General features: G+C 34.2%; 1 protein-coding gene across 1 annotated transcript in view; it reads right to left on the reverse strand.

The window, feature by feature from the left end:
• Window positions 1–830: 830 nt before the first annotated feature.
• LOC133331537 (synaptogyrin-like) overlaps window positions 831–18,918 on the reverse strand; it is a 29,126-nt gene continuing 11,038 nt past the window's right edge. Inside the window, exons 2-5 of the mRNA XM_061539923.1 lie at window positions 4,874–5,105; window positions 4,238–4,377; window positions 1,130–1,304; window positions 831–918 (exon numbers count right to left, since the gene is read on the reverse strand). Of these exons, the coding sequence (XP_061395907.1) occupies window positions 872–918; window positions 1,130–1,304; window positions 4,238–4,377; window positions 4,874–5,105 (594 nt within the window). The 3' untranslated portion in view covers window positions 831–871. The remainder of the gene's footprint in view (window positions 919–1,129; window positions 1,305–4,237; window positions 4,378–4,873; window positions 5,106–18,918) is intronic.

The raw sequence follows: 18,918 nt of genomic DNA on the forward strand, positions 1-18,918 counted from the left end.
CATTCTCTCAAATCAGCTGATGTTAATGTTGCCACCTTGTTTTTGGGATCCTAATCAACAAATCAATTTCGAGTGATTTTATGTAGACTGTTTTTCCATCTTCTTCATAATACATATTATAAATGTTTATACTATTATTAAAAAAAAATTATTTGATTATTGTTTTATTATTGTTGTTTCCGTGATTCTTTGATGTCATCTAAAGCTGAAGCAATTGAGAGTTATGATTTACAATATTAAACCATTTGTGTTATTCGATTTACTTCTTTCTGGGCGTGTTTTCATATTCTTTTCTGAAAAAAACTTAAGTTTTAGTTGTTCATTTTTCTCAGTGTATATATAAGTATATTATGCAAATGTCTGTATATATTATGCAAATGTCTGTATATATATAGTTATATAATAATTATTTAATATTATTATAATTAATATTAATTATAATAATATGTATTGTTTATTACAGTTTTTCTTATTGTGTTCACGTTGGAATTCTCTTCTCCTTATTCTTCAGATCTCTTTTTCTTGGTTTGGTATTCTTTGCTTACAAAATGTAACATTTTTTTCTATTATTCGGTGTATTTTTTGTATTGTTCAAGTTTACAGAGTTTAGTTGTTTGGGTTTTTTGTATGGATTTTTGTTTCGCTTGGGCGCCAAATTTAGCCTTTTATATTGTGAATGCTGATTTTTTGTTTAAATTCCTTTAAGATTTTTTCTCAGTGTATGCAATGACGTATTATCTGGGGGTTTATTGTTATTACTAAGTTAAATGTTTTGTTGTTTTAAATTGTCTACAAAAAAGAACAAATTATGTCGCATTTAATTTAATATGTTTAAATTATTTTGAAGTTTTGTCTATTTTGAATTTGATATCTAATAGGTGGGTTGCTGGTATTCCATGCCTTGCTGTTCCATGCCTCCTAGATTAAAAAAAAAACAATTAATTATTATATATTAAATTAATATTATATACGGTGTGTTCCCGCACTGCAAGAATCTACTACTTTTTACTATTATATCAAAATTTTCCTTTATAATATCGACAAAAATAGTAGATTATTATATTACGGGAACATTCCCACTTATTTACAATGCTTTCATGGAAAGCTCTCTCTCTCACTCTCTACTTACCCGTTTGCTGGCCTGAAAATGGTGAAGCACTATATTGGTCATTATCATTGTCCATGGAATAACTTGTGTAGGCCTGCTGATGCACCACATTGGCGGGATCATTTTCAAAGGCCGATGTAAACTCATCACCGGCCCCGATTAGGAAACGTTTATAGGCCAAGAAAGCACACAGTGCCTGGAAACAAAGAGAAAATGAAGAGGGATTTTTTTTGGATTAAAATAAGGGTGGCTCACATGATTAGATCAAATTCTATTGACCTTTGAGCCCCGAATTTTTTTTCCGCAATCTTAGAACAAATTTCTGTTCACATATTTAATGTAACTATCCTAAAAAGGATATGCACAAAATTTGACATCGATACATCCTTGCATTCGGGAGATACAGAAAACCAAGTGCAAAATCGACAGAAAAATTATTTCTCTATCAATTATTCTCTATATTCATTTTTACAAGAATCAAAAATAGTTCTGATGGCAATTTGAATACGAAGCGATTTATAAAACTTGGACTGTATAAACAAATTAGTACTGTACACAAATTTACCCTTTTCTCTATATTGACAACATTATGACTTTACCAAAATTTTGAATTTTTTTTGGATTTTTATTTTGATATGTATCGTCCATAATCTGGTCTTGATTATGGACGACAAATAATATATATCTACTAGCTGCATATTAAATATAAGCTCTAAAACATTTTGTGGCCTGATTGCAACATTGGGCCACAAAGGGTTAAAATTGAAAAAAAATCTACCATCGTGATTGAATAAACCCCATGCTGTCAGTAGTTGTGTTTACATTTGCATTATAATAAGGCCATCCTGGAAGATCAGCTTTCCTCAAGTTTGTCAAGTCAATATTCATTATTGTGAATTGATTTCAATTTATTAAAATGTAAACCTCGTCCAAGGCCTATAAATAAGACCGTCCAAGGAGACCAGCAGGATACGAGATACCACTTCAGTTTGCTGTCAAAATCTATTATTGTGAATTGAATTATGAAAATGTAAATGTAAACAAAAGCCAAAGTTTTGACATTAGTCTTGAGGAAAAAAACAGCTGACTTTCCCTAGCCGGGCGACCTTATTATTAGATCTTGACCTCGTCCAAATATTTGACAATAAACATGTGACAAAACAGCTGTATTTCGCTTTCTATCTGATCTTATCAATAGGTCTTGATTTATTCAAAATAGAAAACATTCTGACAGATGATCAGCTGTTTAATACAAGATGTAATACTAAAGTTACCCAGCAATCGAATGTCAGCTTTTTTTTTTCATAATTGTCAATTCATAATAATGGATTTTGACAGCAAACTTGAGAGGCAGTTGATATACAGCATGGCACAATGAATAGGTAGTCCATTTAGAGCAGCTGATGTCTTGATTAACTGTCAAAGTGCGTAATATCCACTTGAATTCGGTGTGCAATGTTGCCAACCATGTGAAATATTATAAGGAAAAATTTGACGGATAATCAAGACAAAAACAATGGCTTTTGTTTTGATACATCACCTTATTATTGCATCATGATATACAGGTATTCTCCCTGGATGCCCTTATTAATAGGCCTTGTTATGAATGCTTCACATGATTTGATCAATACGGAAATTAGAAATCTAGCGAATTGTGTATGTATACGCAAAAAAACAAAAAAACAGCTGATTGTCAGCATTATAATATTAGTATAAACAGCTAGGATTTTGTACCTCGATTTAGAAGGCATAGTGTAAACGCCTTTTTAATTGTCATAATAAAATACGCGCTCGTTTCCCGAACCAGCAATAATCTAATATTTATTAGGCTACGTTTTGACTACTAAATTCATTCGATCTCAAATGTCAATTCTATTGCGTATACGTCACGTTAATTCTGTTCACAAAGCAAGTGAATTATATTTGACGTATAAACAATCACATCACAGCTGATGGTATAATCAGCTGTTTTCCCGGTTAACATTAAGGCATTTCTAGTAAGTGGTGTCCACAATTATATTTATGTTTTCATAGGGCAAATTCATGATGCAATAATAAGGTGATGTATCAAAACAAAGGCCTTTGTTTTTGTCTCGATTATCTGTCAAATTTGTCCTTATAATATTTCAAATGTTTGGCAACACTGCACATCGAATTCATGTAGAAATTACCCACTTTGACAGTAAATCGAGGAATCAGCTGAGCTAAATGGACTACCTATTCATTGTGCCATGGGCTAATTAAAAATAGAAATGTGTTTGACAGCTAGAGGACGTATCACCTAATCTTGAATTATTGTGATTGAAAAAAAACTCCATGCTGTCAATATTTGTGTTTGAGTTTTCAGGTGATTTATATAAATAGAAAACATTATGACTGCTAATAGGTGAACCAGAAACTATTGTAAATGTCACTGCTGTGATATAATTCCTGGGTGTCAACAATTTTATTTCAGTTTTCAAACGACTCTTTCAAAAAAGAAATTAATTTGACAGCTCAATTGGGGATCAGCTGATCTTGAATTATGCTTAGTTGTCAATATTTTTTATACATTTTCATACGATTAGTTCAAAATAGAAAACCAAGACCTATTGATAAGTTCATCCTGGAAGGTCATCTGTAAATCAGGTGTTCTCCAGTTTGCTGTCAAAATTCATTATTGTGAATTGAATTAATATTATGAAAACGTCAACATCGTCCACATATTTAACATTAAACGTTGTTAAAAGCAACATATGTTTCTCGTTTCTTGGGTGACTTTATAAATAAGCCTTGTATTTATTCAAAATAGAAAACAGTCTGACAGCTCATGGGATGATCAGCTGTTTTCCCAGTATTTTTTTTAAGTGTACCAGAAACAACAAATTGTAGTGTCAACAATATTATTTCAGTTTTCATACGACTATGTCAAAATAGAAATTAATTTGACAGCCCGAGGATGGATCAGCTGATTTTGAATGGCGCTCATTTTACAATATTTCTGTTTACATTTTCATGCGATTAATGGAACATAGAAAGCTTTTTGACAGTTAGACGAATTTCAGAACAGAAAGAAGTGTCAGTTAAGGTTGCTAGATCTTCAGGAGTATCAAAATTTGTATTTGACATTTGATTTTAAGTTTAACTTACCCATGTAAATATGGAGAACAATGAAAATACAATGGCGGCTTGCATATTGCCTGCACCAATGCCACCGGGTGGCATTTCAGCTGAACTCCATTGTGACCACAAATAGATAAATGCCACAAAGTACATAAATGCCCAAAATGCTGGAAAGAAAAACAATTTGTTAAAAATGAACCCAAAAATATTCCTAACTTTGCGTTTAGAGAAGGCATTTTTGAGAATTTGCTTTCATAAATATCGAATTGATTTATCAATATCATCCCTAAATTTCCATTTCATCCCCTAAATATTAACCGATCTTTCCCAAAAAACAATATGGGTCTTCATTGGCCAGAACCCATCCTACATGCAAAATTTCGTAAAGATTGTCCCATAACTGTGGCCTGTATCGTGTTTACAAAATATAATGGACAGACGGACGGACACACTTGTCTAGATCGACTCAGCTAGCCGAGATATGACGATCGGTATACTTAAAGTTCGGTCTAGGACCAATATTTCGCGGCGTTACAAACTTTTGGGGCTGCACAAAGCTATAATACCCTGACAACATAGTTGTGTAGGGTATAAAAATCATCCCGCCGAATGTCCCATCTCTTTTAAACGCAGTGTGAAAAAAATAATAATTTGTTTACTCACCCGAAAATCCCATATCAGCCATCACGAAACGTTTTCGACTCTTCACCGATGACATACGCTCAAACAGATATTCACCCACAATAAATGCTATGGAGGCAATAAATCCGAATACACCCACGGTATTGCCATATTTACACGCCATATTATCTTTATTGAATAGACACACTTCTTTGCCATCTTCTTCGCGATAGCCTTCCGAGGATATACAACCAAAGACGACAACTGAAAAGAGCTGGAAAATGAAGGAGAGAGAGGATGTTGAAAAATTAAAGAAAAATTTACAATTGAATGATATGAAAAATAAATATTTGTTTAAAAATTAGTTATATTTTAATTATATTTAAAAGCCTGCAAATTTTTATAATAAATATCGTCGCTGTCGACCGTTTCCACTAGAAAAGTGGACATCAATGACTCTTTCTATAAGATTCAAACCACAGCTGATGAATTTGACATGCGGCACTGTTGAAGTAACCAACCATAATCCAATAATAAGGTGATGTATCAAAACAAAAACATTTGTTTTTGTCTCGATCATCTGTCAAAATTTTTCATATAATATTTCACATGGTTGGCAACATTGCACATCGAATTCAAGTAGAAATTACCCACTTTGACAGTTAATCGAGACATCAGCTGCGCTAAATGGACTATGATATGATATGATGATGCAATAATAAGGTGATATATCAAAACAAAAACAATTGATACTTATTCGACCATCTGTCAAATTTTAACTAGTAATATTTTTCATGGTTGGCAACATTGGACGTCGAATTTAAGTAAAATCCATGATGCAATAATAAGGTGATGTATCAAAACAAAAACCTTTGTTTTTGTCTCGACTATCTGTCAAATTTGTCAATGGCACAATAAATAGGTTATCCATTTAGCGCAGCTGACTATTCGATTAACTGTCAAACTGCCCAGTTTCTACTTGATGTGAATTCATGGTAGAAATCACGATACAATAAAAAGTTCATGGATCAGAACAAAAACATATGTTTTTATTGGACCACAGAACCCACACACTTGACAGTTAATCAGGGTAGTCAGCTGCGTTTAATGGAGTACCTATGTATTGTCCCATGGCACAATGAATAGGTAGTCCATTTAGAGCAGCTGGTGTCTTGATTAACTGTCAAAGTGCGAAAGTTCTACTTGAATTCGATGTGCAATGTTGCCAACCATGTGAAATATTATAAGGAAAAAATTGACAGATGATCGAGACAAAAACAAAGATTTTTGTTTTGATACATCACCTTATTATTGCAATATTGATTTGTCCTATGCTACAGCTGATATATTTGACATACGGCACTGTTAAAGTAGCCATGTGCTCTAAATATATATCATTCATATGTTAATGATTTAAATTGACATCTACATAAAAGGTCATGTCATCTACATAATTTTGTTAAAAAAAATATTTTTATAGGAAAGCTAGGACAAGCGATGTGTTGATTGGTAAACGTATTGAGGTTCAAATTTGAATAAGAAAATATAGAGTTAAAAGGAGGCTTTAGAGTTCAACATTTTTAATAAATATGCCCCCGACGTTTGAGGAAGTAAGACTTAAGTTGACGGAACTACAAGTAAATAAAACTAGTAGGTACTTGAATGGTTTATCGTTTAGTGCAGTGTCATACTGAAACAAACTGGTTCAAAATACTATTCCGCAAAAGGAACGATCGGTATTAGTTTCGATTCTTTCGTTCATCTAGTTCCTTGTTGTCTCGCTCTCCTAGTTCCTTTTGAGCCAATCATTCATTTAGAACGTGAACGGATTGTGATTCATAATTTTAAGATGAGTATTGGCAATTATACAATGGAGTTGGGCCCAACACAATGGAAACCCAACTGAAAGGAAGATCATAGCTAAAGAAATGAGATTTTGCTGTTTCTGTCTAGATCACAAGACGAACCAAAAGATGTCTCGGCAATAGGCGGCATCAAACGAGGAATGCAATTATTTTATTAAAAAATAATAACAAAAAAATACCGAAAATTAGGGGTACCCTTATATGGGGGCTATCCGAAAAAATGGACCTATATTCATAATATTTTGTGGAAAGATTTGGAACCTATTAAGAACTCAATGTACCAAATTTCAGCGTATTCGATTGAAAAACGCGCTCAAGAACCCCAAAATACCGAAAATTGGGGGGTACCCGTACATGGAGGATATCCGAAAAAAAATTACATATATTTATAATTTTATGTGGAGAGATTTGGTACCTATTAAGAACTCGAAATACTAAATTACAGCCAATTCGGTGGAAAAATACGATCAAAATCCCCAAAATACTGAAACTTAGGAGGTACCGTTATATGGGGGCTACCAGAAAAAGTGGACCTATATTTATAATTTTTTATGGGGACACTTAGTACCCAATAAGAACCCAATGTACCAAATTTCAGCGTATTCGGTTGAAAAACGCGCCCAAGAACCCCAAAATACCGAAAATTGGGGGTGGGGGTACTGTTCTATGGGATCTATGCCTAAACGTGGACCGATATATCCCATCTTCGAACTTGTCTTGCCTGCAGACAAAAGACAACTCTATGCAAAATGTCAGCACCCTATCACAATTCTTTCAGAAGATAGCGTGATTACAACAGACGGACGGATATGGCTAGATCGTCTTAGAATTTTACCCTGATCAAGAATATATATACTATATAGGGTCGGAAATGAATATTTCGATGAGTTACAAACGGAATGACAAAATTAATATACCCTCCATACTATGGTGGAGGGTATAAAAAATAACATGGGAAAATTCATGACATTAGAAGCATTTCCATATTATCTAAAAAAAAGTTTAGCTGGATTTTAAGATTTGAGATTCTGGGAATATCTTTCAGACATGATCACATGTCAAAAAAATGACAAATTTTCCTAAAGCGTGCAACTGAGGTGCCCATTTGTATCACTTTTAAGAAAACAAGATCATTTTTGTATGAAATAAACTTTATTGCTGACAATTTCCCAACTCTCTAACAAGTTTGGCATCCGCCCCTATTAAAGTATCCATACACACTAATACCACATTTACACAGAGCAAATTTAAAGTGCAGTGTTTGTTCCAAATTGATTTATCACATTTTCCCTATCATCCATTCACATATAAAACAAAGACAAATCTCAACAACTTTCAAATAAAGAACCTAGCTCTTGAAAGCCCACATTCAACATTTGTCATCATTATGACAAATTTAAACATAAAATATAAAACCCATAAACTAGAAGCAAAAACAAAAAAAAAAAAAAAAAAAACTGGGGCAAAACTTTAGAATGAGTTGTAGCCGATTTTTTTTTTTTTTTTGTTAATGTAGTTTACATTTAGGTTCTACTTTTCATATGTCCTTTTTTTCTATGTAAAACATATGTAGATTTTTTTAAACTACGAGTATATACATATGTTCCATGAAAAGGCCCATTGAGAGAACAAAACGTGGGAAAATGTTCAAAGAGTATGGAAAGAGAGAGAGAGGGAGAGAGTGTGTGGTTGGTATGAGTAATGGCATGGCAGGTTGGGTTTGGACGAGTTGCATTTTTAATGACAAGCACACACCAAAAACTACAACACAGGAAGGCAAAAAAAAAAGACCAAAAGGAAAAATAGGATAATGGCAGAAAAAGTTATCCTTTGTATTGCATCAGTCAAATGTACACAAAGTTAGTAACAAATGTAAAAAAACCCTGGTCGTATATGATGAGGGCAATTTGGTTTGAAAAACATAAAAAAATCTGTTAGAGAAAGGATGCCAAGTGAAAGAATAAAATTTACATAATATAACCATGAAAAAGTTTGTTCTTAAAATTACTATCGAATATATAGTAACATTGAGAACCTGGTTGAAACAGCTGACTTGCACACATATGTATAGATTTTCAAATACACTTTCGTAGTAATAACTACCGCCTAGTAACCCAACACCCCATTTACACTTAGGCACGTAGGCAGGCATGCAGTAATTCTATACTATAGAACCCTACTATATAGTATCGAATTACTGCGTTAATTTGCATGCGGTGTATGGTAGTATGGAAGGTCACATTGCATCACATACAATGCAAAATGTGTAGAATTTTAAATACTATACGAAGAAATTAATTAAAAAATATATAAAGTAACCAAAAAATTTTAAGTAATTAAAAAAAAAAAAACAAAAATTCTAGGTTATGTTACTGTTCAAAATATCTTGAACAGAATTTTATGTTACAGAAGATTTGATTGTTGGAGTCATGGCACAATGAATAGGTAGTCCATTTAGAACAGCTGATGTCTTGATTAACTGTCAAAGTGCGTAATTCTACTAGAATTCGATGTGCAATGTTGCCAACCATATGAAATAATTTATGGGTCGATTACGGATGGCAACCAGAGTTTAGTTGCGTTGCCAGTTGCCAAATTTGCATTATGGACGGCTACTATTGTCAACTTCAGTTGCTTCAAATATAATTTTTCGGCAACCATTTATTTCTGGTTGCTGTTTATAATAACTGAACTTTATAGGCTTCCCATAATGGTTAATATTACTACAAAAGAGCAATTTGAGGTCACCCAAAAGTAGCACGTGGCATGCGGACTTTTGGTCAAACCAAAGCCACTATCGATGATGTGTGGAAGGCCATTTCAGAAGACCTTAACTGCTATGGCATTCCAAATGAATGGCAGAAAGTGGCGAACATCTTCTTTTGGGTCCATGATATGTACGTGTGTATCATCAATACATCCGACAACACCCTGGAACTTAGTTTTCGAATAAAAAAATGTTATTCTTCCCTTTTTACTCCTCCGTTAATTTGGATACAATCAAAATTTTACACAGTTTTTCCTCTATTAGCCGGATAACTTCGGCGAAAACCACCGACATTGTCAGTTGAGCCATGCCAAGGCTGAAGTCATTGCTATCAAAAAACATCAGAGCTGCACACATTTTTAAGAGAGGAGGAATTGCTGTTGACCGCCAGGCTTTTCGGAAATCAGGGTTTAAGGCTTCATCTATGTACACAACGGCATCTTGTGGTAGTCGAAAATACGCCTTCAAGCTAATATGAGCAGTTGATTGAACATTTCTCTAAACGTCAGCATCTACTTACAGAACTGATGGTAGTTCTAATAGATTTATCTCTTAAATGCCTTCTAATAAATCACACACCTTGAACATAATTTTCATCATCAAAAAATAGTTCCACTGAGCTTATCATCACATTTAATTAGTTGTTCTGAAATATTTCATTCAGTTTTTTGTTTGTTTACAATATTTCTAGTTGTAGAAATGTCAAAACAGTATTATCGACAGCAACTGAGAAAATTTGCTATTCATAATGTTAAGTTTTATTTCAATTGCGTTGCCAGTTGAACTCGCAACTGGAATTTGGTTGCTTTCCATAATCGACCCATTAAGGAAAACTTTGACAGATGATCGAGACAAAAACAAAGGTTGGAGTGTTTTAAGATAAGAGTCTAAAATTTCACATGCAACGCTGATAAGATTGTTGTGGTTAAAATTTTATGACACACACGATGGGAAAACTCTCCACAGATCAAATTCTATTATTAGAACAAATAGTTTACTGATAAGTATTTTGTGTTTGAGATTAGGCTAAGCAAGAGTATTTTAATTAGAACCTAAGGATAAATAATTTACAATAAAATCAGTGTCTTACAACCACCCAACAAGAGCGATCGGGAGGACCGTGTCTTAATTTCTTGTACAGACGAGGTGCGGCTGTCTGTATATTTTAACATTTTTGGTCCTTCGGAAAAACTGAGATTTCCCCCACAGAAATACGAACGAGAACAAATAAATAATATGTGAATAAAGAAGCGAGATCAGTGGGAAGAACGAGATCAGTGAAAGGAACGAGATCACATAAAAGGACGAAATCAGAAAAAAATAACTTTGGAATTAATGAAGTGAACCTAGTTCCAATCGTTCCTTTATCGGAATAGTTCTGATGAACTAGTTCGTTCTGGAATTACCAAGCTCTACGTCTTCGGACGGCTCACAAAAACGACGCATTTAAAGAGGTAATCACGCTGTGTTAAGCTTTCGCTTAACTTGCACGTGTTTTATTATCGAACTAAAGAAAAATAAACAAATCTCTTAATCTTGCGCATATGGTTTATGGTCTTATACCTTCTATTCTGATAGAAAGTGGACTAGCTGGAGGAGGAATAGCCTACAGTTTTTAAAGAGATAAAAAAACTCTACGGGGGACAAATACATTTCCAGATTCTTACCAAGTCTACAATGGAGTTGGGCACGAGGTAATGGAACGTTCGTATCTAAATTCTCCGCTAAAAGGACGATCATAGCTAAAGAAATGGAAATTTGTCACTTCCGCTTAGATCACAAAACGAATCAAAGGTCTTGACAACAGACATTTTGTTGTCGGTGAACTTCCACCCCGAGGATATCTGAGATCTGCAGAATTAAACGGTGAGAATATGTTGTCATATCCCCATGAGGACGAATCGGTAAAATGATAACCACTTACGAATTTCAAGAAAAAAAAATTAACACAGTGCAAGATTCATGCCAGGTCTGTGGTGAGGGGTTTCATATCTGCAAACAGAAGCGGTGGACGCAGATCGGTTAAATGATAGCGAATGTTAAGGAAAAAATAGAGTGTGGAAGTGAAATTGGAAACGACATAGTTGAACGTTCGTTTCTATGATTATCGCTTAATGGAATATCATATCTAAGGAAACCAAAGACTGTCTCGACAACAGACGATTTCAAAGGTGCACAACAAAACATCGACATAATGAATCGAACATTGCGAGCGGTAACAGCCACCTTTAAACGAATTGAGAAGTAGTCTGCCAAAGCGGGAGTGGCTGGAAATGGCGAGAAGACCAAGTTGATGGTATCAACGTACAAGTCGTTCAGTAGACTCGGACCAATTCTAGAACTTGAAATCTACAGCTTCGAGGTTGTAAATGATTTTATATACCTCGGTAACGCCATAAGCAAAACTAATAACATCAGCTTTGAAATCCGGAAAAGAATAGTGTTGGCCAACAGATGCTACTATGGTCTGGGTAAGCAATTCACAAACAATGTCATCTCTCGCCAGACCAAAATGACGCTCTTCAAGACGCTGATACTATCCGTACTGTTGTATGGGTCTGAAGCATGGGTACTTGCGCAAGCAAATGAGGTAGCACTTGCAGTGTTTGACGGTGTCGACGGTGAATATCGCCGTCGAATGAACCATGGGCGTATAACTATGCCAATGTGCGGTGATAGATGGTACATCTCCGCACATGACATAGTCAGACGTATCGAGCTTCAGCGACTACATTGGCTGGGTCATGTTGTGAGAATGGATGAAGATGCCCCAACTCAAAAGGCACATACAAGCGAGCCAAATGATGGTTCACGCAGAAGGGAAAGGCCACGAATTCGATGGAAAGATCAAGTGAATGACAACATCTCGGTACATGGTCTTTCAATTGGATAAACTGCGCTCAAGATCGACGCGCTTGAAAATATTTTTTAAACTCGGCTTATGGAACAAATTGTTCTGTCCCAAGCCAGCTAAGAAAGTAAGCATTCGTCTGATCCTTCGGAGACCAAATCCACTTCGTCGCTTCTGAGGAAGTGAAGGGTATGTAAGGCGTATCGCTCTAAGCATCAGTTCGCACTTGTTTCTACGGTTCATCATCCTTGTCAATTTCACCCGTTTTGGCAACTCGTTTTGAATCTCCCATCCTTTTATAAAATATCAACAAATTTGCACTTTAAAAAAAATTCGAAAAATTACTTTGTGAGTGACTACATCATGTTGTGATAATGTATGAGGATGTCCCTGCTCAAAAGTCATATAAAAGCGATATGGTTCACGCAGAAGGGCAAGGCTATGAATTCGATGGAAAGATCAAGTGGAAGAGAACATCTCGGAACATGGTCTTTCAATTGGACGAACTGCTCACAAGATCGACGTGCCTGCAGATCCTTTTTAAGCTCGGCTTTTGGAACAAAATGTTCTGTCCCAAGCCAGCTAAGTAACAAAGCATTCGTCTGCTCTTCCGCAGACCAAATCTTTTTCGTCGCTAATGGCAACACGTTTTGAATCTCCTATACTTTTATAAAATATGAACAAATTTGCATTTTAAAAAAATCCGAAAAAACTCTTTATGAGGTACTGACTGTCATCTCCAGCAGCGACTACATTGGCTAGGTCATGTTGTGAGAATGGATGAGGATGCCCCGGCTCAAAAGGCATATATATGCTACGAATTCGATGGAAAGATCAAATGGAAGGCTACATCAAGGAACATGGTATTTCAATTGTATAAACGGCTCAGAAGACCGACGCGCTTGGAAATCTTTTTTAAGCTCGGCTTATGGAACAAAATGTTCTATCCCAAGCCAGCTAAGAAAGTAAGTAATTTTTATATTTTACATGAATTTTCTAGTCCGCAAGATGCCCACCTAGAGAAAATATATTTTCGTATAGTGAAGTAGAGATTATTTAGTTAAACAGGGATCTATTATTTGTATACAGTCTACTTGTGATATGCCGTACTTATAGTAGAAGGTTTTTAAAACTAAAATGAGATATGCATTTTTTTATTGCCACATATATTTGGGTTAGATTTTTTAATGAAAAAAATGGGTTTGAAGGAATCTACAGAGCGTATCATTTTTTAAAGAACATCTTTCCAATATCCCGCAGATCGGAGATTTTGGAAAGAATATTTTTACAGAAGCCGACAATTGCTAATGACCTAGCCTAATATATTGTCTTATAGTAAAGGAGAGCTTATTTAGTTAAACAGGGATCATTTTTTTTGCATACAGTCCTCTTGTGATAAGTCGTACTTCTTGTGGAAGATGTTTTTGTAACTAAAATGAGATATGCTTTTTCTATTGCCACATGTGATATGTTTGGGTTAGATTACTTTACGAAAAAAAAATGTTTCACTAAAAAATTGGACGGAACCAACGTTTGCGATAAACTAAATTCAAAACAAGATTTTCTGGGCATAAGTCCGATCAAAAAACATTACACATTGTGAATTACATTGCATTTTCTAAATGCTTCTTTAAATATCACCACACTAACATCAATTCTCTTGAAATTCCCCCTACTCTCTATCTCTCTCCATGTTTCTCCCGTCATGAAAGGCCACTCATTGCATTATGCCTCTTGCAATGACAACATGCATGGCATTGCAATACCACCATTATATGTGTTACCTCCCCTACTCTCACACTCTTCTAAACTACACTCAAAAAGTTCCACAAAGAGAGGCTCTTGAATCAAAACACACAACGACTTTCGATGCATTTACTCCTCTACCTCAAATCACTGAACACAACACACCCATTCAGGTACACAAACATACAACGAAGTACTTCTGTGCACTCTTCAGCACTCTCAACACAAACATAGATTTTTGTTATAGTTGCAATTTCTCTATATTTTTCTTGGTAATTGTATTTGTTTTAAAACAAAATGCTGAGAAGAAAAATAACAAATAAACAAAGGGGAAAGGGAAGGGGAAAAAAGCAAAAAGGTAGAATCATAGTACCCCACCCCCACTGCAGCAACAACAATGCAAACAGGTGTGAAACGAAACCTGAAGGTCATCGATGACCTCGCCACATTTTGCTAATGAAAAATTTATGATTTGACCCATTTTTAGAATGGAATTTTCGTGTGTGGGGGTGCGGTTTGGGGGGAATACAGGAGGTTAGATTGTGGTTAGTGGAGGTTCTTGGTTTGCTTGTTAGCATTCCAACATGTTTTGCGGTTTCGTGAGAACACGAATGGGGTTGTAGTACATAAAATTTATATACGATATATATATATATATATATATGCATGTCCTTTCTATAAAATATATGGGACAAAGTTGTTAGAAATAAATTCAAGGTTGGGATATTTTTTATATAGAACACTCTCATACACACATAAATCTTCAAGGCATTTATTTGTATTTTTTCTTTCATTACCAGGTCAAACATGTTCAAGTCTTGCCAACTAGGTATGAATGAACAAAAAATAGTTTCTTAGTCTAAGTGTAACTAAGTTGGGTAGTGGTTATTTGACTCAACTTGATTTGTTTCTTTTAAAGGTCAACAAGGAGGCGTATAAGTTGTAATTAGAAATTTATTACTTATACGTATTTTGTGGGAAAGTACAGAAAAGCCAATAATAATTGCTTGGTAACCGCAAAAATGGCCAGGCTAAACATTTTTTTCAATGTCATAGACGTCAACGAGGAAAAATAAGCTATTGACAACCAATTGATGAGGAGGTGAATCGAAATTTCATATCAAATCTAATTTGACACGACGAAAAAATATTCTGAATCGATAAAGTTTTAGAATGAAAATATTGTCAACATCTTCAAAATACATATTTAAAATTTTGGGGAATATGGAGATCTTTCACGAAGCGACGATATGGCTTGGTATAAAAAAAAGTGCTTATCTTGCCATGGGTTTCTTGTGTAAAGGAGAGGGAATTCAGTTAAACAGAGATCTATTTTGGTATACATTCCATTTTTTCTTTCGGGCGCCATTATTATATGAATACTATCCTTAAATTTGGATCGTCCGTTCACGAAGCGAATAAAGTGAATGTCTTGATGTGGGTTTCTTGTGTAGATGGAGAGAATTTAGTTAAACAGATATCTATTTTTGAATACAGTCCACTTGAGATAAGACCCATTTTTCTTGTTGAAGGTTAGCACATCAAAATGATATAGGATTTTTATGTTGCCATACCACATGTGGCAAAAGAGTTAGATTAAAGGGAGAGACAATTTTTCTAAGTCGGGCGCCATTATTATATGAGGACTATCCTTAGATTTGGATTGTCCGTTTACGAAGCGAATAAAGTAAATGTCGGGATGTGGGTATCATATGCAGATCAGAAAGGATTTAGTTGAGATAAATTTAGTCTATGTGTTAAGAACTTTTGCCACATTTTCTATGTATTTTTTTTTCTAAATCGGGCGCCATTATTATATGAAGACTATCCTTAAATTTGGATGGTCCATTCACGAAGCTAATATGGTGAATGTCTTGATGTGGGTTTCTTTTGTAAAGGAGAGAGAATTAGTTAAACATGGATATATTTTTGTATACATTCCACTTGAGATAAGACCCATTTTTTCTTGTTTAAGGTTAGAGGACTGTAATGAGATAGGATTTTTCTTTCGCCACATGTGGTATGTTTGAGTTAGATCCACGGGAAAAAAATAATTCTCTAAATCGTGCGCCATTATTATATGGAGGCTTTCCTTAGATTTAAATCATCCGTTCACGAAGCGAATAAACTGAATGCCTTCATGTGGGTTTCTTGTGTAGATGGAGAGAATTTAGTTAAACAGAGATATATTTTTGTATTCAGTTCACTTGATATAGGATCCCTTTTTGTTGTTGAAGGTTAGTAAACCACACTTAGATAGGATTTTTATTTTGCCACATGTGGTATGTTAGAGTTAGATCAACAGGAGGACAAAAATCCCCAAATCGGGCGCCATTATTATGTGAAGACTATCCATAAATTTGGATCGTCCATTTAGAAGCGAATAAAGTGAATACCCTGATGTGGGTTTCTTGTGTAGATGAGAGAGAATTTAGTCAAAAGAGTATTTAAGAGTTAAGAACTTTTTCTAAAATGAGTTGAGATTTGTCTATTGCCACATGTGGTATGTTTGAGCTAGATTCACGGGAGAACAAAATTGATTAAATCAGGAGTCATTAATATAGGGATGATATACCAAAACTTAGACAGGTTTTTAAACATGTTTTTTCAAGGCCTATAAAATACCGTGGATTTTTTGAAAATATGTTTCTAAGGTTTCATCCATCCATCTCACAGTGTAGCTGATTTTTTAAGTCCTACAAACATTTTGCTCTGTTTGAAATCATATTTAATTGAGTTTCTATGGATGGGTTTAATGATTTAGCCGCATTTTCCAATTTTCCAATCGAATTGGATGTACGACGAAGTTCTGATATTTTGCAGATCTTTTGACATTCAGGATTCTTCAATGTGGAATTTTTTCGCAACACATTTTAAGTATTTTGGTGGTTGTAGCTGCATTCTCTCACCGAAGTTGTTGTATTTTGGCTTCATTGGACCTTGGCTGGCAAGAAACTTCTTTGCAGAGAATGAAGGATATAGGTTTATTCATTGACATAGGGCCCACATAAGAATCTCATCCCATTTTTGGTATTTTGATGGTCTTACGTATTTTTAAATGCCTTCATTGGCGTCTAACACTTTCTTAATTGGGCGCCACTATTATATGCTAGCTATATTTACAATTGCATCGATATTAGACCTAAGACGTTTATTTTATCTTCAAAATATAAATTAAGATGGACAAAATCTGAGTAATATGTGAAAAACTTCTCTAGTTAGGGAAACTCTTATATGCAGACTTTATTCTCCTTATCTAATTGGGCGCCAATTCTTTTACTGTAAAAATCGATTAATAAAACCTGACCAAAATCTATCAAATACCACAAGTAGTTGGAGAAATGATAAGAATTAGTTATATTGCACCCCATTTAATGCATTTGTTTGGAAAATATCTCAACAAAATCTTCAAGATATCGCTCAATCCAGTGGAAAACAAAATTCTCAAAATCGGGCGCCATTCTTATATGGAGAATTTACGTAGACGTTATTTAATTATGTTCAAAAATAATAACAATAAAATAAGTCGTTATTTAATTATGCACAAATCGAAAATATATTGATTTACAGTTAAATTCGTTGGCGCCTTTCATGTTCTAAATTGTGCGCCACTCATATATGCAGACTACATATATAAACATGGACCGATATTAGAATAATTTTTTGTAAGACGTTTATTTTACCCTCTGAGAATCCAAAATATTAATTGAGTTGGACATAATTTAAGTATCGGGTAAAAAAGAAATTCACACGTTGGGCGCCATATTTATAAGCAGACTATATCTAATTTTGAATTGATTTTTTTTTGCCAAGACGTTTATTTTATCCACTAAGAATCCAAAATGGTAATTGAGTAACATGTTAAAAAATTCTTTAATTGGGCGCCAATCCCTTTTTGGTAAAAATCGATTAATAAAATCGGACTAAAATCTATGAAATAACTCAATTAATTGGGGAAAATGTGGAAATAGGTTTTATTGCACCCCATTCAATACATTCGTTTGAAGGAGGTCAAAATCTTTCGTATATCTCTAATCCATTAGAGAAAAAATTCTCAAAATCGGGTGCCATTCTTATATGGAGGATTTACGTAGATTTAAATCGACATTTCAAAAATTGTTGTAGGACGTTATATAATTATGTACAAATCGAAAATATATTGGTTTACAGTCATTTTCTTAATTGGGCGTCAATATTTTCTTAATTGGGCACCACTCCTATATGAAGACTACATATCTAGACATGGACCGATATTAGGATTTATTTTCGATAAGACGTTTATTTTAGCCAATGAGGATCTCAAATAGATATGAAGTTTAAAAAAGCTAAGAAACATTTAAAAAAAAATTCTCCAATTGGGCGCCACTCATATACATTTTTCAGTAAAAACCGATCAAATAACAAAAATGTGGAAATAGGTCACAAAATTTATCAAATCCAATGGAGATTAAAATTCTCTAAATAGGGCGCCTTTCTTATATATATGGAGGATATACGTATATATGGATCTTTATTGAAAAATTACAATAAGACGTGCTTTTTATTACTGTCAATCCTGAAAATAATTATTTTCAGCCAAATGTGTTGGCGCCTAAAATTTCTTAATTGGACGCCACTTCTATATGCACTCTATATGTAGGTTTGGACTTATATTAGATTAATTTTTGTTAAGACGTTTATTTTACCCACAGAAAATGAGTTTTAGAAAATCTGAAATATAAAAAAAACTCACTCTTAAATGCAGACCTAATTTAGACTTTGAACAATATTAGACCGATTTTTGTAAGACGTTTTTTTCAACCTCTGAAAATCCAAAATAGTAAATGAGATAAACAAAATCTGAGTTACATTTCAAAAA

This window comes from Musca vetustissima, unplaced genomic scaffold (genome assembly GCF_032173495.1).
Source record: "Musca vetustissima isolate MV318-11 ecotype Yass unplaced genomic scaffold, APGP_CSIRO_Mvet_v1 utg331454, whole genome shotgun sequence".
In the NCBI taxonomy this organism is placed as follows: Eukaryota; Metazoa; Arthropoda; class Insecta; order Diptera; family Muscidae; genus Musca; species Musca vetustissima.